This window comes from Salmo salar, chromosome ssa07, assembly GCF_905237065.1.
Source record: "Salmo salar chromosome ssa07, Ssal_v3.1, whole genome shotgun sequence".
Classification (NCBI taxonomy): domain Eukaryota; kingdom Metazoa; phylum Chordata; class Actinopteri; order Salmoniformes; family Salmonidae; genus Salmo; species Salmo salar.
In genome coordinates, this window is record NC_059448.1 from 10,807,913 (window position 1) to 10,833,704 (window position 25,792).

General features: G+C 41.3%; 1 protein-coding gene across 2 annotated transcripts in view; it reads right to left on the minus strand.

The window, feature by feature from the left end:
- The window catches only part of LOC106608537 (stromal interaction molecule 2), a 96,559-nt gene extending 76,606 nt beyond the window's left edge, over window positions 1-19,953 (minus strand). For both annotated transcript variants that reach the window (XM_045721489.1, XM_045721488.1), the window contains exon 1: window positions 18,358-19,953. In XM_045721489.1, coding sequence (XP_045577445.1) covers window positions 18,358-18,490 — 133 coding nt within the window. In that variant the 5' untranslated portion in view covers window positions 18,491-19,953. The remainder of the gene's footprint in view (window positions 1-18,357) is intronic.
- Window positions 19,954-25,792: the final 5,839 nt, after the last annotated feature.

A 25,792-nucleotide genomic window follows, 5' to 3' on the forward strand; every position in this document is an offset into this window, starting at 1 on the left:
CGGTCGCGCTGTCACGTGGAACCCTGAAATTCACCCCTGACCCTGCAGCAGCAGATAATACCTGGTTTTGGTCGAAAAAGAAAAAAGGACAGCCAAAGAAACTAAGAAGAAAATGAGAGTCCCTAAAAATGCAAATCCTGAATTCCAATTCCTTCCACCGAACTTCAGAGTCCGAGTCAACAAGCCCTAGGGGAGAGGCAAATGCTCACCTTCCTTTCAAACAAATCACCTCATTAATTCCCGCTCTGTTCAGAGAGATAACCATATCAATGCTGAGATGGACGCTGTGCACTTAGCTTCATAACAGAGCAATAGAGAGAGTGGGTTTTCTCCAAACTCACAGGCTTTTAGTGGGCTGTTACTAACAACGTTGAGGGACGAACACTGTAAAAATAGCCAAAAAAATATTTCAGCCTCTTCAAAATGTTCTAAACATCCATCTTTGAGTAACCCACTCATAAAACCTGTTACAGTAAATACAGGAATTTCTCGGAGTCCAATGAAAGCTTATGTAAAAAGTTACTTCTCTCGTAAGGACTGTCATCTTCCAGACATCATTTCAGAACACTGTGTTCCACTCTGGGAGAAAGAGGCAAGGCCTTTGTTGAAAGACTAAACAAGTTAAATAAACAGCGGCATTTCATTAAAATGTGAGGAAGTCCACATAGACATTGGGTGTTTCTCAAAATGCACACTACCGTGCTCTGAGCACGCAAATTGCAGCATCGGAGGGTCGGAGGATGAGTCCAAATCAAAGTATTTGAAACGGAGCACGGAGGGCACTTGTCGAATGTGTACTCCGTTTGTACACATTTGAAATCATGCGTCGACGCAAGCTTCAACGTGAAGTATGCAAAGAAATAGGACTCAACCACGTAAAAACGGCAGTTATTATTTGAGCTAAAGCGAGAGAAAATACACTCCGACCTCGAAATGAAATGTAGCCTATTCACATCTCATATGTTGCCTGACTAGAATATTTTATCTTGATACGTTAATAAATACATTCCGTGTTAATTTTGGCATGTTTACCTGCCTACGTACCGTAGATAGCAAGTCCATAATAAGTCAATAGGGATAACTGGCTAGCTACTAGCACTTTCCTTTAGCCACAAAGAATTGGTAGCTAGCTACCCACGAAAAATTGACATGCATCTTGCATAATATTTGTTTTAGGTCATTTTTGCCTGTTTCACTAGCTGGTTAGCTACATAACGATTCACATATAGCTAGCTGATAGTTATGAAGTAAAATAGTTGCTTTGTTTACATCTTGTTTTGTTTCTATTGCCATTGCTGTCCTGGCAGGAAGACGGTTCAGTGAATGCATCAAGAGTGAGCTAATACAGTAGGGGAAGTGTGAGTGCTTCTCGAATGTATTGTTTTATGCATTCTCCACACACTCGTCCTCACAAGAACGTACTCAAGATAACGCGGTTGACCACTTTTGAGAAACACCCATTGCAAATTGAGAAACACCCATTGTCACTCAAGCAAGCCCCAGCCACCAACCACCTTTAGAGATTCACTCACCCCCTTATACCCCCTCTCTCCTCTTATCTGAAGGTACTGTACAGTATATGCTCATTTGTCCACCAGTTTCACCATAAACTTCAAACATTTGCTGAGTTGTGCTTAATTGCGAGGTTTCTCATATACAGTGGGGGAAAAAAGTATTTGATCCCCTGCTGATTTTGTACATTTGCCCACTGACAAAGAAATGATCAGTCTATAATTTTAATGGTAGGTTTATTTGAACAGTGAGAGGCAGAATAACAACAAAAAAATCCAGAAAAACGCATTTCAAAAATGTTATAAAATAATTTGTATTTTAATGAGGGAAATAAGTATTTGACCCCTCTGCAAAACATGACTTAGTACTTGGTGGCAAAACCCTTGTTGGCAATCACAGAGGTCAGACGTTTCTTGTAGTTGGCCACCAGGTTTGCACACATCTCAGGAGGGATTTTGTCCCACTCCTCTTTGCAGATTTTCTCCAAGTCATTAAGGTTTCGAGGCTGACGTTTGGCAACGTGTGTTTTGGATCATTGTCATGCTGGAATACCCATCCACGACCCATTTTCAATGCCCTGGCTGAGGGAAGGAGGTTCTCACCCAAGATTTGACGGTACATGGCCCCGTCCATCGTCCCTTTGATGCGGTGAAGTTGTCCTGTCCCCTTAGCAGAAAAACACCCCCAAAGCATAATGTTTCCACCTCCATGTTTGACGGTGGAGATGGTGTTCTTGGGGTCATAGGCAGCATTCCTCCTCCTCCAAACACGGCGAGTTGAGTTGATGCCAAAGAGCTCCATTTTGGTCTCATCTGACCACAACACTTTCACCCAGTTTTCCTCTGAATCATTCAGATGTTCATTGGCAAACTTCAGACGGGCATGTATATGTGCTTTCTTGAGCAGGGGGACCTTGCGGGCGCTGCAGGATTTCAGTCCTTCACGGCGTAGTGTGTTACCAGTTGTTTTCTTGGTGACTATAGTCCCAGCTGCCTTGAGATCATTGACAAGATCCTCCCGTGTAGTTCTGGGCTGATTCCTCACCGTTCTCATGATCATTGCAAATCCACGAGGTGAGATCTTGCATGGAGCCCCAGGCCGAGGGATATTGACAGTTCTTTTGTGTTTCTTCCATTTGTGAATAATCGCACCAAATGTTGTCACCTTCTCACCAAGCTGCTTGGCGATGGTCTTGTAGCCCATTCCAGCCTTGTGTAGGTCTACAATCTTGTCCCTGACATCCTTGGAGAGCTCTTTGGTCTTGACCATGGTGGAGAGTTTGGAATCTGATTGATTGTTTCTGTGGACAGGTGTCTTTTTTACAGGTAACAAGCTGAGATTAGGCGCACTCCCTTTAAGAGTGTTCTCCTAATCTCAGCTCGTTACCTGTATAAAAGACACCTGGGAGCCAGAAATCTTTCTGATTGAGAGGGGGTCAAATACTTATTTCCCTCATTAAAATGCAAATCAATTTATAACATTTTTGACATGCGTTATTCTGGATATTTTTGTTGTTATTCTGTCTCTCACTGTTCAAATAAACCTACCATTAAAATTATAGACTGATCCTTTCTTTATCAGTGTGCAAACGTACAAAATCAGCAGGGGATCAAATACTTTTTTCCACCACTGTAACAAGTTCTTAGAGTTAGACTGTTGTGGAACTTCCATATAACAACCACATTCATTCAGCAGGTGCAGCATGAGCTACCCACCACTATCCTATATGAACATCCCAGAAAGGCCTCTTTACACTGACTAACCACAGAAAACCACTATGGTCAACCATAAAAATGACCAAGTGGTAAGACATGTCAGTAGGCCCACCATGTATAAAAGCACATGAGCTAGCTCCGTGACATATCCTCTAACCTCGCTTGGTCTGACGGTCCATGTGATCATTAGTTCTAGCACACTAGTAACCCTAATAATAACCACATCAAACTTCAATTCTCAACCATCTTAGTTTCCTTGAACTGCGAAACATCACAGGGGAAAAAAACATCACCAGATTCACAGGGAATACATTACAAAAAAGGTTGAAGAAGCAATAATCCAATCCGCAGCTTCATACTACTTGTCAAACGTAGATAACTGATACTGTTCTGGTTGTTGGGGTGGGATTGGCGTGGGGTGTGGGGGGGTCCGTGGGTATTCTAGTCAAGGCTCATCCTATATAACTACTGCTGTACGCACCTTTTCTATTCATATACTGTCCACACACCCCCTTACATACATTACAGACTCCTTGCTGGTTCTGATATTTATTCATGTCTATTTTTAGTTTGGGTTTTCTAGTCAATGATCATCCTATATGCCTTCAGAAAGTATTCATACCCCTTGACTTATTCCACATTTTGTTGTTTTACAGCCTGAATTCAAAATGGATTACATTGACTTTTTATCTCACTCATCTAAACACAATACCCCATCGTGACAAAATGAAAACGTGTTTTTAGAAATGTTTGCAAATGTATTGAAAATGACATACAGAAATATCTCACTTACATAAGTATTCACACCCCTAAGGCAATACATGTTAGAATCAGTGACTAACGGTGTGAGTCTTTCTGGGTAAGTCTAAGAGCTTTGCACACCTGGATTGAACAATATTTGCATAAGATTCTTTCAGAAATTCTTCAAGCTTTGTTGATTTGGACTGTCCATAAAATGACAATTTCACCTGGTTAATATTGCCTGCTAACCTGGATTTCTTTTAGATAAATATGCAGGTTTAAAAATATATACTTCTGTGTTTTGATTTTAAGAAAGGCATTGATATTTATGGTTAGGTACAGTCGTGCAACGATTGTGCTTTTTTCGCAAATGCGCTTTTGTTAAATCATCCCCCGTTCGGCGAAGTCGGCTGTCTTTGTTAGGAAGAAATAGTCTTCACTGTTCGCAACGAGCCAGGCGGCCCAAACTGCTGCATATACCCTGACTCTGTTTGCAAGAGAAGTGACACATTCTCCCTAGTTAAAAGAAATTCATGTTAGCAGGCAATATTAACTAAATATGCTGGTTTAAAAATATATACTTGTGTATTGATTTTAAGAAAGGCATTGATGTTTATGGTTGGAGCAACGTGTACCTAAGTGATTATATGCAACGCAGGACAGGCTAGATAAACTAGTATTATCATCAACCATGTGTAGTTAACTAGTGATTATGATTGATTGATTGTTTTTTATAAGATAAGTTTAATGCTAGCTAGCAACTTACCTTGGCTTCTTACTGCATTCGCGTAACAGGCAGGCTCCTCGTGGAGTGCAATGTAAAGCAGGTGGTTAGAGCGTTGGACTAGTCAGTTAATTAAGAACAAATTCTTATTTTCAATAACAGCCTAGGAACAGTGGGTTAACCTCTATGGGCTAGGTGGGACGCTTGCGTAACAGCCACTGGCAGCCTGTGGCGCGATTTTCAAAACGTTAAAAATCCTATTACTTCAATTTCTCAAACATATGACTACTTTACAGCTATTTAAAGACAAGACTCTCGTTAATCTAACCACACTGTCCGATTTCAAAAAGGCTTTACAACGAAAGCAAAACATTAGATTATGTCAGCAGAGTACCAAGCCAGAAATAATCAGACACCCATTTTTCAAGCCAGCATATAATGTCACCAAAACCCAGAAGACAGCTAAATGCAGCACTCACCTTTGATGATCTTCATCAGATGACAACCCTAGGACATTATGTTATACAATACATGCATGTTTTGTTCAATCAAGTTCATATTTATATCAAAAACCAGCTTTTTACATTAGCATGTGACGTTCAGAACTAGCATACCCCCGCAAACTTCCGGGAATTCGCTAACATTTTACTAAATTACTCACGATAAACGTTCACAAAAAGCATAACAATTATTTTAAGAATTATAGATACAGACCTCCTCTATGCACTCGATATGTCCGATTTTAAAATAGCTTTTTGGTGAAAGCACATTTTGCAATATTCTAAGTACATAGCCCAGGCATCACGGGCTCGCTATTTAGACACCCGGCAAGTTTAGCACTCACCATAATCATATTTACTATTATAAAAGTTTGATTACCTTTTGTTGTCTTCGTCAGAATGCACACCCAGGACTGCTACTTCAATGACAAATGTTGGTTTGGTCCAAAATAATCCATCGTTATATCCGAATAGCGGCGTTTTGTTCGTGCGTTCCAGACACTATCCGAAATAGTAAAGAAGTGTCGCGCGCATGGCGCAATTCGTGACAATAAAATTCTAAATATTCCATTACCGTACTTCGAAGCATGTCAACCGCTGTTTAAAATCAATTTTTACGACATTTTTCTCGTAGAAAAGCGATAATATTCCGACAGGGAATCTCCTTTTCGGCAAACAGAGGAAAAAATCCCAAAGGCGGGGGCGGTCGGGTCACGCGCCTAAGCCCAGTGTCCCTTGATCGGCCACTTGAGAAAGGCGATAATGTGTTTCAGCCTGGGGCTGGAATGACGACATTCTGTTTTTTCCCGGGCTCTGAGCGCCTATGGACGACGTGGGAAGTGTCACGTTAGAGCAGAGATCCTTAGTAAATGATAGAGATGGAAAAGAAGTTCAACAAATGGTCAGACAGGCCACTTCCTGTAAAGGAATCTCTCAGGTTTTGACCTGCCATTTGAGTTCTGTTATACTCACAGACACCATTCAAACAGTTTTAGAAAATGTAGGGTGTTTTCTATCCATATGTAATAAGTATATGCATATTCTAGTTACTGGGTAGGAGTGGTAACCAGATTAAATCGGGTATGTTTTTTATCCAGCCGTGTCAATACTGCCCCCTAGCCCTAACAGGTTAACTGCCTTGATGAGGGGCAGAACGACAGATTTGTACCTTGTCAGCTCGGGGATTCGAACTTGCAACTTTTCGGTTACTAGCCCAACGCTCTAACCACTAGGCTACACACCATCCTATATAACTACTGTCCATACTCTGTAACTGTTTTAAAGTCACCATTGACCTCATGGTGAAATCCCTGAGTGGTTTCCTTCCTCTCCGTCAACTGAGTTAGGAAGGACGCCTGTATCTTTGTAGTGACTGGGTGTATTGATACACCATCCAAAGTTTAATTAATAACTTCACAATACTCAAACGGATATTCAATGTCTGCTTTTAAAAAAAAATCTATGTTCCAATAGATGCCCTTCTTTGCGAGGCAATAGAAAACCTCTGGTCTCCGTGGTTTTTCCATTCCTTTACTAGATCAGTGTGTATTAGGTACTTGTTGAGGAATTGTTAGATACTGCGGCACTGTCGGAACTAGAAGCACAAGCATTTCGCTACACACGCAATAACATCTGCTAACCATGTGTATGTGACCAATAACATTTGATTTGTTGGTTTAACCAGTGTATGAAATTCACTGCTTGACTGAGGGACCTTATAGATGTTTGTATGTGTGGGGTACAGCTGTGAGGTAGTCATTGAAAAGAAATCAGCATAAACACCATTATTGCAAACAGAGTGAGTCCATGCAACTTATTATGTGACTTGTTAAGCACATTTTTACCCCTGAAATTATTTAGACTTGCCATAACAAAAAGAGTTGAATACTTATTCACTCAAGACATTTCAGCTTTAAAATATTGAATTCATTTGTTAAAATTTCAAAAAACATAATCCCACTTTGACATTAATCGAGTATTGTGCGTAGGCCACTGACCAAAAAAGAAAATCAGCATTTAATACATTTTGATACAGGCTTTAACACAACAAAAAGTGAAAGGATGTGAATACTTTCTGAAGGTACTATAACTACTGCATACCTTTTCTATTCATATACTGTCCATAGTGTCTATACACACCATCCTATATAACTACTGTCTACACACACCATCCTATATAACTACTGTCTTTACACACCATCCTATATAACTACTGTCCACACTGTCTATACACACCATCCTGTATAACTACTTTCTATACACACCATCCTATATAACTACTGTCCATACACACCATCCTAATATAACTACTGTCCATACACACCATCCTAATATAACTACTGTCTATACACACCATCCTGTATAACTACTGTCTATACACATCATCCTATATAACTACTGTCTATACACATCATCCTATATAACTACTGTCCATACTGTCTATACACACCATCCTATATAACTACTGTCTATACACACCATCCTATATAACTACTGTCCATACTGTCTAGACACACCATCCTATATAACTACTGTCTATACACACCATCCTATATAACTACTGTCCATACTGTCTAGACACACCATCCAATATAACTACTGTCTATACACACCATCCTATATAACTACTGTCTATACACATCATCCTATATAACTACTGTCTATACACATCATCCTATATAACTACTGTCTATACACATCATCCTATATAACTACTGTCTATACACACCATCCTATATAACTACTGTCTATACACACCATCCTATATAACTACTGTCTATACACACCATCCTATATAACTACTGTCTATACACACCATCCTATATAACTACTGTCTATACACACCATCCTATATAACTACTGTCTATACACACCATCCTATATAACTACTGTCTATACACACCATCCTATATAACTACTGTCTATACACATCATCCTATATAACTACTGCTGTACACACCATTTCTATTCATACTGTAGATAACGTCTATACACATCATATACTGTAAATATATTGCGGACTATTACATATACTTCTTAATTCCTTTATTTTTATTGTTGGGATTTGCGTGTATTGTTTTGTATTGTTGGAGACAGGAAGGAACACAACATTTCACTACACGAGCGATAACATCTGCTAAATGTGTGTAAGCGACCAATACATTTAATTTGACACACACACACACACACACAGCAGGCCACCATCAGCATCACAGGAGGCTTCTGAGGGGAGGACAGCTCATAATAATGGCTGGAACAGAACAAATGGAATAGGATCAAACACATGGAAACCACGAGTTTGATGTATTTGATAGCATTCCACTTCAGCCATTACCATGAGTCTGTCCTCCCTAATCAAAGTGTCACCAACCTCCTGTGGTCAGTACAAGGCCCACTGGGAGGAAAAGCGGACAGTCCTCCTGACTCCCATGCTGTTAGAAATCCCTTTCCACAGTTGATGTCGTGGAAAAGACAAGCATGCTTTCACCTTAATTAAGATATCACTTTTTTTTAAAGGCATGGTTTTGTCGTTTTAAAACGTACATTTATTTATTTCACAAATAGCTTAAACAGATATTACAGAGGAGAGATGTTTTAAACTTTGAGACTGGGTTTATAGGCTTATCTTTCAAGTGTGGGCTAAACATTTTTTATATCTTTTTTTACACATTTCATGGCCTAGTTTTACATTTGAATAATTATTGTCTATAAATATTTCAACTGCGGGAAGTGGAAGTTCTGCAGAAATTAGTGTTTTTCATCTCTTATTTCATCACAGATTATTGTCAACTAAGAGCCAATGGGGAAATGTCTAGAAGAGCCTTTATATCTGGGCAGGTAACCTCGTATACATTAGCTAATACCCAGCTGAGTACACAAGTCACCTAAAGTGAGCCTTGTTTATGGAGGCCTTATCTATTTGCTCTGGATAAGGATGACAGGAGAAGCAGGCTTCTAATGCCTACTGTCGAACCCATATTCAACCACACTGGGTCTGTCTGTGTCGTAGGTCTACAACCATTCTGCTTATAACAACACACAATATTTCACAGGAGCCTGAACACTTTCAACCAAATATTTATTTAGATTTTTAAAAGCTGTGTGGCAAGCCAGTGCACTTTCAATAGACCTGACAACCTTCATGCCATTCAGTGGAGAAGAGCACTTGATGCTTGCAGGTCTTTATTTTGACATGCCTCCAAATACGGCTCCATTTCACTTCTGATGCTGTTCAGGGTATACTTCATGAATGGTAGAGGCTTCCACAGACCACTTCTATCACGATTCAAAATCATGTGCCAAAAGTGAAACCCAGTGAGCATGTTTCATCTATAAGACATACCCAGTGAGCATGTTTCATCTATAAGACATACCCAGTGAGCATGTTTCATCTATAAGACATACCCAGTGAGCATGTTTCATCTATAAGACATGCCCAGTGAGCATGTTTCATCTATAAGACATACCCAGTGAGCATGTTTCATCTATAAGACATGCCCAGTGAGCATGTTTCATCTATAAGACATGCCCAGTGAGCATGTTTCATCTATAAGACATGCCCAGTGAGCATGTTTCATCTATAAGACATGCCCAGTGAGCATGTTTCATCTATAAGACATGCCCAGTGAGCATGTTTCATCTATAAGACATGCCCAGTGAGCATGTTTCATCTATAAGACATACCCAGTGAGCATGTTTCATCTATAAGACATACCCAGTGAGCATGTTTCATCTATAAGACATACCCAGTGAGCATGTTTCATCTATAAGACATGCCCAGTGAGCATGTTTCATCTATAAGACATGCCCAGTGAGCATGTTTCATCTATAAGACATGCCCAGTGAGCATGTTTCATCTATAAGACATACCCAGTGAGCATGTTTCATCTATAAGACATGCCCAGTGAGCATGTTTCATCTATAAGACATGCCCAGTGAGCATGTTTCATCTATAAGACATGCCCAGTGAGCATGTTTCATCTATAAGACATGCCCAGTGAGCATGTTTCATCTATAAGCAGTTACTACCTAATCTGCCTTCCCATTTACATAAAGACGTGTGTGAAAGTGACAGGGTTGAAAGTGTTTGAGCCATTTATGGCATGGGGTTGGGGGTTATGGGGTCTACACGGCCATGCCCATCCCAGTCGCACAGCCTTTTGTTGAGCTGCCTGCTTGTCCCTCACTGATCCTACAGGCTCCTGTCCTGTGTGGGCGTAAACCAAACCCCCGTCATCATCACCGCTGTAAAACCCAATCTAGACCTGATACTGGGTTACCAGCCATATTCCCTCCGGGCACTGAGCAAATTTCAGGTCTGCTGAGCACAAACTTCAACGTTGTGAAAATTCTGTGCAACTTCCAGCGCTCATTTACTGTGAACACTGAGGCTGTAGCTGCTTTAAGTTAGTTTTAACAGTGGCCAAGTATGCTACTGTGGCTATTTGATCATAATGTAGGTCTACCATCAAAAACAATAGATAATGCATACCAATCTGCCCAGTTACCTGTTAGGTTTCCATACACCCACTTGTGTTGATCCTCCCACTTATTTCACAATGCCCACTTTCAGACACACTCCACGTATGCAGTTACTCATGACTCCAAAGTCCTGCATGTCATGGTTAAGGACTTGGCCTGATGGGAAGTTGTGATGTCATCGACCAATAGAGAAGTAAACAAAGTTAAGTAAATCAGGTGTTATATGAGGTGAAAGAAAAAGGAGACCCGAGTGCCACTTTAACGTTGGATGAAAATTCTCTGCACTACACCCAACCTTTTTCCCAGTAGACAGCGTGTATATTCACTTCTTAATCCCCACTCATGCGTATCAAAATAGTGCCGTGGAGGTATAGACCATATACATGAATAAGGCTGATGGAACAGATCACAATATTTAGCTTAAATGTTGATAAACCATTATTTCTTCACATTTTAAACGCAGCGACGTGCACATGGCGGTTTGCCTACACGCAAATGTTCCAAAATGCAATTTGCGGGGGAAAAAAACACAGTTCTAAAAACGCACATGCGAGCGATTTCATGGACAGAGATGGCAACATTCATTAGAAATGTTGAAAGATCTACAGTTCCAACACCGATAACGGTGAGCTAATATGACAAGGATAATGCCTTTGGCTGCTAGACAATGAAAGAAAGCTAATAAGAAAAACAATACTGGAGAGCGCATATGAGGAAGTGTTCATAAAACATTTCCCTCAACATTTCTAAATGGTGTGATTTTGGCTCAGCTACTTTGAAGCAAGGTAAGACATGCCTCAATATGAAGTAAAACGTCAGGGTTTCAAACAAATTAGAAACAGGAAAAATATTGAGATGGTAATGACAGAGCTAACTGTCTTCTGGTAGATGGAAAGCCTTTCCCAAAAAACTTCTCAATGAAATGATAACTAGCTACAAAGTAGCCTATGAATACCTGGCAGAATCCAGTGGCCATTTATTTTTATTTTTTTGCAAACTCCATCTCCATGTGTGCTACAGAAACACTGTGAACCAAACAGTGCTAGGTGCCTGAACACTTGAATTAAAGGGTAACTACACTCAAAAATCAAAATGTCTTTATGCGTTCACACTGAACCTTAGCACAGGGCTAAGAGCCTCCTTAGCCCTAGGATAAGGGAGATTTTAGCCCGGGGCTAGGAGCCTCCTTAGCCCTAGGATAAGGGAGATTTTAGCCCGGGGCTAGGGGCCTCCTTAGCCCTAGGATAAGGGAGATTTTAGCCCGGGGCTAGGGGCCTCCTTAGCCCTAGGATAAGGGAGATTTTAGCCCGGGGCTAAGCGAGTGTTCACACTTGCACATTCTAAAGTGGGCTAGCTGGCCCTGTTCCGGAGCAGGGTTAGCAACGACTTTTCAGGGTTAGCCCCAGAAACACATTGCCAGTGTGAAACAGGGTCAAGAACAACACCTAGAATGCTCACTGTCCAATCACAAAATCTGCCCTGTCACTTCATTTCCATATGCTGCAAGACGTTCTGCACCTTATTTTGATAAATAGCGTAACATACCATTTCATCCTTCCATCTGAGGATAAAAAACAAAACACTTTCATTCATGCAGAAACATTGGTCGCTATGCCTAACAAAAATTGTGACTACGCAGGCTGGCTAAAATCTTCTCACTTTGCCAAGTGTTATAAATGTTATTTATAATGAGGGATACCTGGAGAAAAATCAAACCTCTGAAATGAAAATGGATGGCCTTACCTTCAGTAAAATATATATTGTACACGACTCTACCTGAACACTAGAAAGAACACTTTGTTTTCATTATTAGTTGATAGCAGAGAACATGCCTACCGTTTACCCTCACTCCCAGGACAGACCAGAGCCTTAGAGATGCAGTTTTAGAAACTGGTCTTTATTTTGTAAGCATTACATGGAAAAGTAGCCAGGAGGTTGTGGACGAAAATATAAATATTATAATAAAAGAACTGCATGAACCTAACATCTTATTTGCGGTCTGAGAAAAAAAAAAAAGCCTTTTATAGACTCATTTTACTCAATTCTACGTCGTTTTACATGACTGGAGATAAGCAGAATATTTCTTAATACCACAACAGAGCATGACAACGAATGAGCGCATGCTGCAGCACCGGAGACCTTTTGATTTCTATACAGGATGTTGTTTTAAAAAACAGGATAGTCTAGGTTTAGAACGGTGATAAAAGTGTCTATCAACTGAACAAATGGAGCACAACAAAAACAGTTACAACCGAAGCATCTGATCAACAATGAATTGGATAAAAAGCCATTAGTTGTTTAACACAGCAGGTAGGTCTATATGCAGTGACCTTTTTTCATTTGGGAAACTATCATTTTCTAAATTATTCTATTTTATTCCATGATATTGTTGTTACAAAATAGATGTGTTGACTGTGATTAGGTTATGGGGATATAAGAGCAGCTGCTAGCCTAAATTAACAAACTAGGCATGCATAGCTCACCACATGATCCTCAAACCAAAGACTGGCCAAAGGCTTGTTTCTGAACGTGAATTTAAATGCACTGTAGAATTAATGTATAGCCTAATAAGGGATTTTTTGTTTCATTATACATTTTTTACATCCTGAATGTGAAATATATAGGCATGTTGAAGTGCTGTTGTTGATGAGTTGTTGAAATCCTGAGTGCTCCTGTCAGCATGTCACAAATCCGTCAATTTATTTCTTAAATGACAGGCAATAGCCATGAACAATTCATTTTCGTTCCTTTTCAGGCTACCTGGCTTGATCCTGACTGATTTGGGACCGACCGCCTCGATTCGGCCTGAAAATGTTTTATTTTTTTTAAATTGGATAAGAGTAGAGACTCAGAGCTACAAAATAGTATATCATACACTACAAATGAGGAACAATGGGAAAGTAATTCTGCTTTGAAAGTAGATAAACTTGTAACGCCACTTTGAGAAAATGGCCCTTGAAAATGTTGTTACACCTACTGAAGAGCCTTTCTTTGTCTACACCTATTTGGCATTGTTCACACCCTCTTAAGCCTTAGCCCCACCCATCTCTTTAAGAATTCCTCTGAGGCCATGTGCTAAACAGAGTGAGTAAGGTAGTGTAGTAAACAACCAAACATTTCAAGATTAAAAGGTTTTGAAAGTAGTAGCCTACAATAAGGAAAAACTCCAGGTAAAAATACACTTTATCTAGTCCTTGGCCTATATCCTAATCTGACTTTGGTGCAGGTCATGTTTTTCTTCACATTACCGTCTCTGGTAAACACACACTATATCAAATAAAATATGTTTATTTGTCACATGCAAAGGTTACAGGTGTAAACGGTACAGTGAAATGGTTAAGTGCACATTTGCATAATAGCAATATCAAAACCAGAAAGTGTCCAGACATTTTATAATTATTAGATTATGCTTACCCCGACACACTGGTCTAAATTGATGGGTCATGTGAAATAAATGCTATAGCTAACCACCCCCCAGCCACATCTAGCTAAGTGCATGGGTTACTATTATCTAGACATGTACACATGTTCATGAAATACAATAGATGGTTGTAATCACCCCCAGACATATCTGGCTAACTTAATGGGTCATGTAATTATCTGGCAAAGTGGAGACTTTTGTTTAGACATGTAGATAGCTAGCTAGCTAAACAATAAACCATAATCCCAACCCATAGCTACAGTACAAACGGATTGTCATAGCTAGCCACATGCATAAAATGCTGTAGTATGAATCAGCATGTAGCTAAAGCTAACCAACTTGGTTCAATGTTAACTAGCTAGCTAACAATAGGCTATAACTAGCAATGCAAATGTATTTCTGAGATACTAATAATATTAGTACACAGATCATACACGTAACGTTAGCAAGCGAGCCAGCAAACTAACGTTCGCTAGCTAGGTAACAGTACGCTTTAACTTGCAATAAACACGACAGAACATTTTTAACGTATAATATCTGAAAATGTAGCTAGACTCTTACCCATATACATGGATGAACGATTCATAGCAGCCTGTCTTTTGCGTTGTTTGTAGCTAGCTACAGCTTGTTTGGACTGTTGTGTCAAGTCACTCTGGTTTACACTGACCGTGTGCAGAAAGTTGTCCATCACAACTTATTCCCACTGATCTTTGTCGATAGCACCTGCTGAATTTAGGGCAGCAATGATGTTGAGAGCAGTAGAAACACTTTTGCAGTTCTCCATAGCTAACATTATATCTTTTAAAAAAGCTGCGGTAGCAAAGATTATCTACACATACTGAGCAGCTAATGTAATAGACAGAAGCACGCTACATGGCAGACCAATCCAGAAAAGGTGTAGGTCCAGCCCATGCACTCTCTCATCCAATCACAGCTAGCGGGAAGGTTCCTGACTTTTTCTGTGGCTAAACCAACAAGGCTCGTGATTGAACAATTTTATTCATATTTACAAATGGCATATTTGTTATTAAGGCACTTGAAAGTTCACATGTTCCAGAAGGTATTTCAGCCCAAAAAAATGCATTTTGATTAAAAAGACATTTAAAAAAAATATATATATATATATAAAATGCCTCTCCTGTGAAGTAGTGACTTGCGACATACACCTAGCTTCTTTAAACAGGTCACATTTAGAGTTAGTATGTTGTTTAATAGCCTATTGAAATGTCGAACGTCAATTGATAGTGACAGAATCACACTACTTCCCAAGCAAAGTTCTAAAAAAAAATAAAAAAATGCCTCCTCGGCTATTGAAGGTCCAAATGTCAGAGACAAACCAAAGATATCCCATAACTGGAGTCACACTTTTTTTTTCTTTACATTTAACTTTTATTTAACTAGGGACGTCAGTTAAGAACAAATTCTTATTTACAATGATGGCCTACCGGGGAACAGTGCCTTGTTCAGGGGCAGAACGACGGATTTTTACCATGTCAGCTTGGGGATTTGATCCAGCAACCTTAAGGTTACTGGCACTACGCTCTAACCACTAGGCTACCTGCCGCCCCGCACCGACATTTTACAGCTTTTTTCTAGTTCAAAGCATTGGGGACTAAAGCGTCGTTATAGATTGCTTTATATAAATCAGGTCCAATATTTTTTGTTTTATTTTAATCTAACAAAGGGTATGCCTATGCTTTTAGACATTTTCTTGAACAAAACCCACAATACCCTCACATACACCCCTCAATGCAAGCCCTGGTTTTAACTTAACACACAAAGCTCTTCACTGACACTGAGCTATTGAAGAGGTGCACGTGATTGAATGAATTGGCTGACAAAGTCTATGGATAGTCGACTATAATGTTGTATATCAAACAGGTAGGCTTACCTCTTATTTCTTGAATAAGAAAAAATAGGCTCCAACGCAAAGCCCTCTTGTTGTTAGTAGCCTAAAGTCAAATTAAAACTTCTTAGGGATAGGAGGCAGTATTTTCACATCCGGATGAAAAGCATTCCCAAAGTAAACTGCCTGTTACTCAGGCCCAGAAGCTAGGATATGCATATAATTGGTAGATTTGGATAGAAAACACTCTGCAGTTTCTAAAACTGTTAGAATAATGTCTGTGAGTATAACAGAACTGATTTGGAAGGCGAAACCCCGAGGACAAACCATCCAGGGGAAAAGAAATTGAGGTCATAGTAAGTCCCATTTAATAGGAACCTGGTTGCAGTTCCTATGGCTTCCACAAGATGTCAACTGTCTTTAGAAATTGGTTGATGTTTTTTTCTTTTGAGAAATGAAGAAGTACGGCTGTTCTAGTGAGTGTCACTCCAGATGGATTCTACTGTTTGGTGCACGTGAACTGGAACGCACTTCACGTTGTTTTTATCGTGTCGCCACCTACCTGGTTGAAAATGATTTTCATGTGTTTGTATGCGGGGCGCTGTCCTCAGATAATAGCATGGTCTGCTTTCGCCGTAAAGCCTTTTTGAAATCTGACACTGCGGCTGGATTAACAGGAGGATAAGCTTTATTTTGATGTATTACAGTTATATTTTCGGTTATCTTGAATATTGATATTTCTGTAGAAATTTGGCGCTCTGCAATTTCACTGCATGTTGTCAAATCGATCCCGCTAAAGGGATTGGCGCGCGAAGGGATCACTAACAGGTTAAATGAATAAATCTTCTCGAATTAGCCTACTTTCAGCACCCATGAACTGTCCATCTCCGCAGCTGCCGCATCATAGTGATGGAAGATATAAATTACTTGAATATGGCTTATTGTGAGGTCAGTAACTCTCATAAATAGCTTCATCATGGGCAACGAAACATATTGTTTTTATTCAAATCAATTCAAGCAGTAACAAGCTTACCTCTGGTCCTCCTCATATTCACACTCTCCCTCTCAAACTGAACATGAGTAGAACCTCCCCCAAACTCTGCAGCTCGAAGGACAGCAAAAGCAACATTTTCCTCTGTTTCCATAGCTTTTATATTGACATTTAATTGGATATATCCAAAATAATACTTATTGCATGATTTCGCCTGAATCCGAAAAGTTGATGTATCGTTTGTGCACTGCACAGCATTCTCTGTACAGGGGCGAGCTCGAACTTCAAAAGTGAAACATTGTTTCCGAGGTTAGACAGTAACGTTTATACAAACCATCACTGTTGGAAATCAAATGCTAATCCAGAAGCAAGAGGGGGAAAAAAAGTGTTAATAACTGTCTTATTGCTTATAACGTTGGTGCGTGACAGAGATAGAATGTTGGCTGCATGTTGTGCTTGTCAGTTAGCCCAGGGCTTTGGAATATACGTGTGAATCCTTAGCCCAGGGCTAAAGATTAGTCCAGGGTAAATAAATGTTTGTGTGAACACAGGCTAAGCTGGCCCAGGGCCAGTCTAACCTGGGGCAAAAAATAAATAATTTAACCTTCATGTCAGTTAAGAACAAATTCTTATTTACAATGACGGCCTACATCGGCCAAACCCGGACGACGCAGGGCCAATTGTGCGCCGCCCTATGGGACTCCTAATCACGTCCGGTTGTCATACAGCCTGGATTCGAACCAGGGTGTAGTGACGCCTCAAGCACTGAGATGCAGTGCCATAGACCGCTGCGCTACTCGGGAGCACAAGATAGCCTGGGACTAAGAACAATACCATGTGAAAATGCCTTTAGAGTTGTCTGAGGTGGTTTAAGCATTGTTGTGGACTTAAAACAACAAAGTTGGATGTTCTTCCTATTAAAACAGTGTGACAGAGCAAAAACCTGAAAACAATGGGAAATCCTGTGAATGAGCAGACAGCCTCATTTATCCATTTCAATATTAGGCCTATACTATTAGCCTATACAGTACAGATTGGGTTGCACTCTTAGAAAAAAGGTGCTATCTAGAACCTAAAAGGTTTCTCTGGCTGTCCCAATAAGAGAACCCTTTGAAGAACCTTTTTGTTCCAGGTAGAACACTTTTGGTTCCAAGCCTTTCCTTGCCGGGCGGGCTTTTAGAAATGTTTTGGCAAAATTAGAGTATACCGACTTCTCCATGCACAACTACACCACTAGAAGCATCACATTAGCCCGTTACAACCTGCTAGCTGGGGTGGGGGGGGGGACTGCCTACGTAGACACAACTCCCGCTTACCATCAGTCTCTCAGAAGGACTGTGCGTCAGGGTGGCATTATGTGAGAATGCGAAGCGATAAACACGCGTGAATAATCGGTTAACAGTGTATCTTGAATTGGCACACTTACCTGTAGTGGCTACAATTGCGGCATTAGAAGCACGGGTCGACAGATCGGCTGAGTAACTGCTTTCCAATCCCAGTACCGCAGAGATGACGAGTCCACGTAGCAATAGAAGCACTGCTTGGTAGAAGTAACTCATCGTGGGGGAAGCCACTAATTATTTTCCGTGTGAAGAGAGAATAAATACAAAAATAATGTCTATTCCGAAATGGAAAGCTTTCTCCAAGGATTCAGCCAGGTGCCAAGAGTACCTGGAGAATTGCGTTTGGGATATAAATATTCGAATATGTCGAGCCACAAGAATGAAACGTCAGACGACAGTTAGATAAAATGCATCACCTTTAAAAAAAACCCGCTGTGTTTAGATAAATACCACATATGAATAGATAACAGCGAAATAGACTAGGAGCTGTTGGTGTTTAGAAATGCTCCACTAGTTGTATATATATATATATATATAGGCTATAGATAATGACAATGAATAGGCTTGGCCTATCTACAAAAATTATTATCTAATTCAAGTGTTCGCAACGTCAAAAATTAGGCCATAATACTTCAAAACTCCATCCAAAAATGATAGGCCTACTCCAGTGCGTGGCATGAAGTAGGCTAGACCTCAGGCGATTCCCCTCCTGCGTTACTCAGATCTTATAGAACGATTTAAAGCCAGCTCTATGAGACAAACCGGTAGCATACTCTACTTTAAAGTCAACTTCCACAGAAAAAAAGTGCAAATGGGTAGAATATGGTATCTTCTATCTGAAAAAAACACACGACCAAATAAATTGGCTCTAGCTCGCTGCCAGGAAATAGTATGCGGTGTATCCAACGCGGTTTAAAGTACAATGTATCCGATCCTCATGATTGAATACAGTTAAAACAGTAGCCTATCTGTACTTCCACATACAGTATGAACACACCGGGCCTGCTTTCAGCATATCGAAGACGCAGTCAGGGGTCCGCCTCCTCAAATGAAACGTATTCATCAGTTTCTCCCTGTCGTCCTATTCCCTCCAGTTTCACCACCGCGTCCACGACGACGTTTACTCTCTTTTCCTATTCAAAGTTAATGTCAGGTTTCCATTCCTTCGTTTGACAACATCTGTCCGTCTACCTCCGCTGGCGTCGTATCTCAACTGCTTGCCGGTTGATGCAGAACTGAAGACATGGGGCGGAAGTCGGTCACTTGACATCAGCCACAGCAAATGTATTGAGCGAGTTCGTTTTGCATTGCAAGCTGCCCCGGCATGGTATCTCTCTCTTTAGGACGAATGGAATCGTCTAAAATAAGTAAACTCCGTTCACCCGGGGCACCGGCAGATTCAAAACGAACTCGCCTATTCTCTCCCTGACGTGTGGAGGAGTTTTTTTTACGCGGGGATAATATGCTAGGCTACATAGTAACAATTGGCCGTGTGGGTTTGGCGGCTACATAGTGTCGTGTTCTGAACACTGCGGAAGCCCACGCCAAAGACTCACTTCCCCGCCGGGGCTTGTCCCTATGTTCAATTGCCTTCAAAGCAGAGGAACTCTCATAAACTTGTGCTTTCTCGCCACCTTGACGAGGTTCATCCGCCACTTCCTTTTTTGTTTTGCTTCCCATCGTGCGACACCTATCGAATCATCTACGGTTTCCTCCTTGCTGAGCGCTGTCATTGGTCAGACTGTCCAACATGGCAGAGTGTGATTGGTTCATCGAGACACCCTTTGCCACTTTTTAACACGCGGGGGGAAAGGGTCTCATACATGTACAGATCAGCCTGTATAGATCAAACATGAATTGGCCAGCATTTCTGTAGCCCCGAGCTCTCTAACCCTGTTTTCGGCGAGTCATCCTGTACATTTTCACTCCAACCAAAATCTTGCACACACGATGCTAATAGATACTTAGTTAATAAACAATCAGGTCTGTAACAACTGGGTTTGGAGAAAAAACCCACAAGAGGTAATGTAGCCTATTGGCAACAAAATCAAATCATAGTATTAGCTGTCAGATGACAGCGGATTTAATTAAAACATTTAAAAAATGAAATTAGGAGACCGATTTTAATGCAGTAGCCCATAAACCCATTTGGGCACAGAAGTCAATTCAATGTCTATTCCACGTTGAAATGACATGGACACAACGTTGATTAAACCAGTGTGTGCCCAGTGGGAAGTATGCATTCATGGTCTTAAGAAAATTGTTAGCCAGGCTACAGTAGACTAATATATCCCCATTTAGGCTATACATTTCATTAGACTAATAGTAATGACTCATATGCATATAGGTTTCTGTAAATTCGAACTCATGCATATAGGCTTCTGTAAATTCAAACAGTGGCAAATTATAGGCTACATTTTTATGTTATAGCCTAAAACAAATTAAAATGTATGCCAATATGCTTTCTTAGACGCTTCTTCAGGGGCTTACTGGCCATCTGACATTTCGGGCAAATGCCAGATGGGCAGATTCATTGTTAGCCCAATGGGCCAGTCTAACTTGTTTTGTCTAGGCAGGCAAAATAATCTAGCTAATTATGGGGGCCTCAAGGAAAAAAATGGACCGCGTGATAGAAATTCCATGGCCGATTTCTAGTCCCTGTCCGCCCCTCTGCTTGTTTGACATTGAAATGAATATATTTGGCCCACGATTCCCAAATCTGTATCATTACTGTCAACTGGACCGTACTTGCACATTTTATATTGAGAGTGCCTCAGTGAGTGAGACAGGCAACCTGATAGAGCCATCTACATGTACTCTTTCAACAACGGGAAGAGCCAGAGTGATGACGGATGGAATGACAGTCATCATGGCACATCGCTCCTGCAGTGCATCGTTTCAACCAAAAGGGGCGCTGTTGCGAGGAGCCAAAGGTGGTGTCTTGTCCAGTGCAGGGAGATCGAAGGGTGGGACGAAGGGAAACCAAAGGGGAAGCCAGCGGCCCCCGGGGAGGGCGGCGATAAGCAGGAAAGGCCGTGGGAGTCTGGGTTAGACAGGTAGCAGATGTAGCAGGCATGACCAGACCACATCAACCAGCATGAGAGAGGGAAAGATGGAAGAAGGAATGAGGGAGAGAAGGAGGGCAGTAAAAAGAAGAGCAGCATAATTGGATAGGAGCGTACAGAATGGATGGGGGAAGGCAGCGCAGATGCTCGGGTGTACTGGGGGAGGATCATGTGTAGTCGCTCAGTGCTGCTGTCAATTACTGATTCTGCCTACTGACTCCTCAGGCTCAATGCTCTAGTGAGCGGCCAAAGTACAGTACGCCACGTCCAAATATTTACCCTATCCAATAAGAAGACTGACATTAAATTATGTTGGACGATGGAGTATGCTACTGCTGTGGCAGAATGGAAGGAGGCTGCCAAACAGAGATCCTGGAGCCATATGTTATATCTTTATTTTTACTGCTCTAATTATGTTGGGGTGGCAGGTAGCCTAGTGGTTAGAGCGTTGGACTTGTAACTGAAAGGTTGGTGGATTGAATCCCCGAGCTGACAAGGTACAAATCTGTTGTTCTGCCCCTGAACAAGGCAGCTAACCCACTGTTCCTAGGCCGTCATTGAAAATAAGAATTTGCCTGGTTAAAGATATATATATTTTTTTAAATAATAGCAGTAAGGCACCTCGGGGGGTTTTGGTATATGGCCAATATACCACGGCTAAGGGCTGTGTCCAGGCAGTCCACGATGCTTCGTGCCTAAGAACAGCCCTTAGCTGTGGTATATTGGCCATATACCACACCCCCTCATGCCTTATAGCTTAAATATAGAATGTGAATGCAATAATTCAAGAAATCCATAAAACATTTTTTACAACATAATTGTTTTATGTATCAAACAATACTGAGACAAAAACTCGTAGTATTGGAATACTTATAAACACAAGTCATGTCTTATTATAATATCTTGCATATTAAAAACAAACATAATATTAGTTTAAGAATTATTAATTAAGACCTATTAATTATTAAGAAATGTAATTAAGGCCTAGATAATTAACTGATATAATTCGTTTGAGTTAACCGGCACACGGCAGCTTCCCATCTGCTCCAAACACAGGATTATTATTGTAGGGTGCGCTTCACTAAAATAGGACTTTTAAGACCCCATTTAAACACTTATCAGTGTTTCATTAACACTTATCAATGGTCACACTGTAGATAGCTACCACTGTCCTCTCTCACAATGCCAATTACAACCCAATACAATACTGTTCCATGCAGTCCATCTTTCATTGGACTCCTCAAGCTGGTTCCAAGAATTTGGCATACTGTATGTATCATCTTACTTAGAGGGCATAGCTTAAGGAGGTTAGGTTAGCTTAGCTTATCTGAGGGCTAGACTTACATACTGTATAATATATCTAATAATATGGTACATGTCAATAACTATTTCTGTAGCATGCAGAAATGCAACTTTGACCCAGTCGAAGGAATATGGCAGGATGAATATACACGGTTTCAGAGGTCTTTTTTTGCTGTTTCATACAAGGTGTGGTTGGCATCTCTGACTGACGGATGATCGCTGGCATGGAAACATGCCCCCTCCCCCCACACACACACACACACACACACACACACACACACACACACACACACACGTCTTCAGATGACATTGGCGAACAGAAAGATCTGAATGAGGGGCATGACCTTCATAGTTGAAAGGTCAGCGAGGACAGCCTGTGGTGAGGGTGGTCGTCAAAGAGAACACACGTTAGTCAGCAGCCATTTTGTCAAAACACAGACACACACTCTCTGACCAACAGCAAACTCACACAAACCAACCAGTGAAAAAGTTCCATGTAATAAAGTCTCTTCAGAAACTCTTTTTAGGGGCACATTTTTAAAAACACTGTTGTGCTGCAGATTGCCTTTTCGCATGCTTCATGCAGGGAATAGGCTGTTCCCCCTGCACTGGCCTTTTGGGATTTACAGAAAGGGTCTAATATTTCAGGCCCTCGGCTCTGACTCTAAAAATAAGAAGCCATGTTATGATACCTTCTCCAGTGGATCAGGTGGTAAATTAGGAAATATTGTGGGCCAGCATCTTAGCATTAGGTCAACCTGATGCCTGTGTGTCACATTCTGGAGGGGGGAGGCAAGAAGGGACAGTGGGAGGTTCACCTGGTTTAAGGTTTACTATGGCTGTCAGTCAAATGGGGAAACAGTGTAAGGTCTGTCTTAAGTGGATTCATGGCTCGTACAGATCGGGATCTTAGTAATGCTCAATACATGTGTTCTTTGTATGTTTTCGTGTCGTCTGTAAAAATACAATTAAAAGTCATTTAACAACACTTAATGGACTATCTGACACTCACTCTTTCATGCACACACATAGACACACACACAACCTCTATACAGACCCGTGAGCATTTCAGGGCTATTGGGGGATAGGGCGGGCAGCAGGGTGTTGAGGGGCAGGAGGTTTGAAATGACCACTCAGCGTTTTTAGGGCATGTGCATGCAAAAGACTGGGTTACTGGTGCTGGTTGGGAGTCGGGCTATTTGAGTCACCCCAGGCCAGAGTGGAGGCCAGTGTGTGTGTGTGTGTGTGTGTGTGTGTGTGTGTGTGTGTTCCCTGTGCGCACGCGTGTGTGAGAGAGAGAGGGAGGGGGTGCCTGCTTGCGTCCCAGTGGGTGGGTGGTGAGGGGACCGAGCTGGAACCAGAGAGTCACCCACCCCCTCTCCCCCCCTCTCATCATCAGTGAAAGGCACATTCACCTCAGCTAAGGCCAAATGCAGCCCTTTGATAATACCATATAACACACATCTAAATAATTATGTAGCAACTAGTGAACTAACTTTTAACACTAGAATGCACTGTCACAAAGTGTATTGTGTTATTAATATGTGATTACATATCTCTATGAGGGCTGCCATACCTGCAGCTATCTCCAGTGAATCGTAACCCAGGATTCAGTCCCACTGCAGTAGAAGCCGGTCAGCAGAGAGGTACCCAGAAAACGCCCTCACCATCCACTTGAAACCAATACGCAACCTGAGGGTACGTTTACAACCACACAACAGTTAGACACTGTTGCATCGTGCTTTCATGTACCATCTTCTGGGTCCAAATGTGCTGTATATTTGCACATGTACCTTTTATATCTGAATGAAAGACAACCAATTGTATTCCTCCATATTTAAACGTATGATGCCGGCTCCCTCTCCACTTGGCTATTTGATGTGTATTTCTTCGTTAAGACGCTTTTGTTCAAATTTCCTACAACTGACAAACTCTTCTGGCCATCTGGATCACACGATCGAGATGAACGAAGCAAGCGCCCCTGTACAACGGGTTTAACTGTTATGTGATCACACGATCGAGGCGACCGAAGCAAGCGCCCCTGTACAACGGGTTTAACTGCTATGTGATCACACGATCAACATGACCGAAGCAAGCGCCAGCTAAGAAGAGAAAGAAAAGCAGGCTTCCGAGCGAGGCTGAAACGTCAGGCAAAACATCCTTCTCTTCCTGGTATTATTCTGGCTAATGTCCGATCACGGGATAATAAAGTGGATGAACTCAGAGTGCGGCTAACATCACAACGAGACATCAAGGAATGCTGTGTTTTTGTCTTCAAGTTAACATGGCTGACGGAAACTACACTGAAAGATGGGTTCTCCATTTTTCTCATGGATCGAACAGCAGCCTATGGCAAGAGTAAGGGGAGGAGCTTTCTCTTCTTGGTGTAATGATGTGGAAGTGATCTCAAGTTCCTGCTCACGCAATCTAGAGTTTCGGATGTTAAAATGCCGGGCCTACTATCTGCCGAGGGAATTCACGTTTGTTATCAACACCAATGTTTACATACCGCCACAAGCCAACACCACGGTGGTACTCAGCGGACTGTATGAGACCATTAGCCAGCAAGAATCCTCTCACCCAGAAGCAGTATTTATCGTCGCAGGATATTTAATCTAGGCAAACCTAAAACGAGTCCTTCCAAAATATCATAAGCCTGTCCCACACGAGAGCTACGTGTACTAGACCATGTTTACATAAACATCCGCAACAATCCTCCCCAACACCCACTTCGGCCAATCAGATCACATATCTCTGTTCCTACTCCACGCCTACAAACAGCTACTCAAGAGGACCAGCCAACAGAGAGAATAGTGAGGCACTGAATGGAGGAGGTGGACTCAATGCTGCAGGATTGCTTTGATGGTATTGATTGGAATATGTTCAAAGACTCATCCACCCAGGACTCATCCTTTAGCATCAATGGATTAGACATCATCAGTCAAAGGTTTCATCAGGAAATATGTTGATGTTGAACTTACAATAACAATCCGGACATACCCCAACCAAAAATCCTGGTGTAACGGCTGTCTTCTTCGTCAGACGAAACAGAGAAGTCATCGTCCAAGAAAGTGGACCAATACGCAGCGGAGTTAGTGTTCATCTTTCAATTTAATTACAGCCAGAACACTATTCAAACAAAACAAGGAAA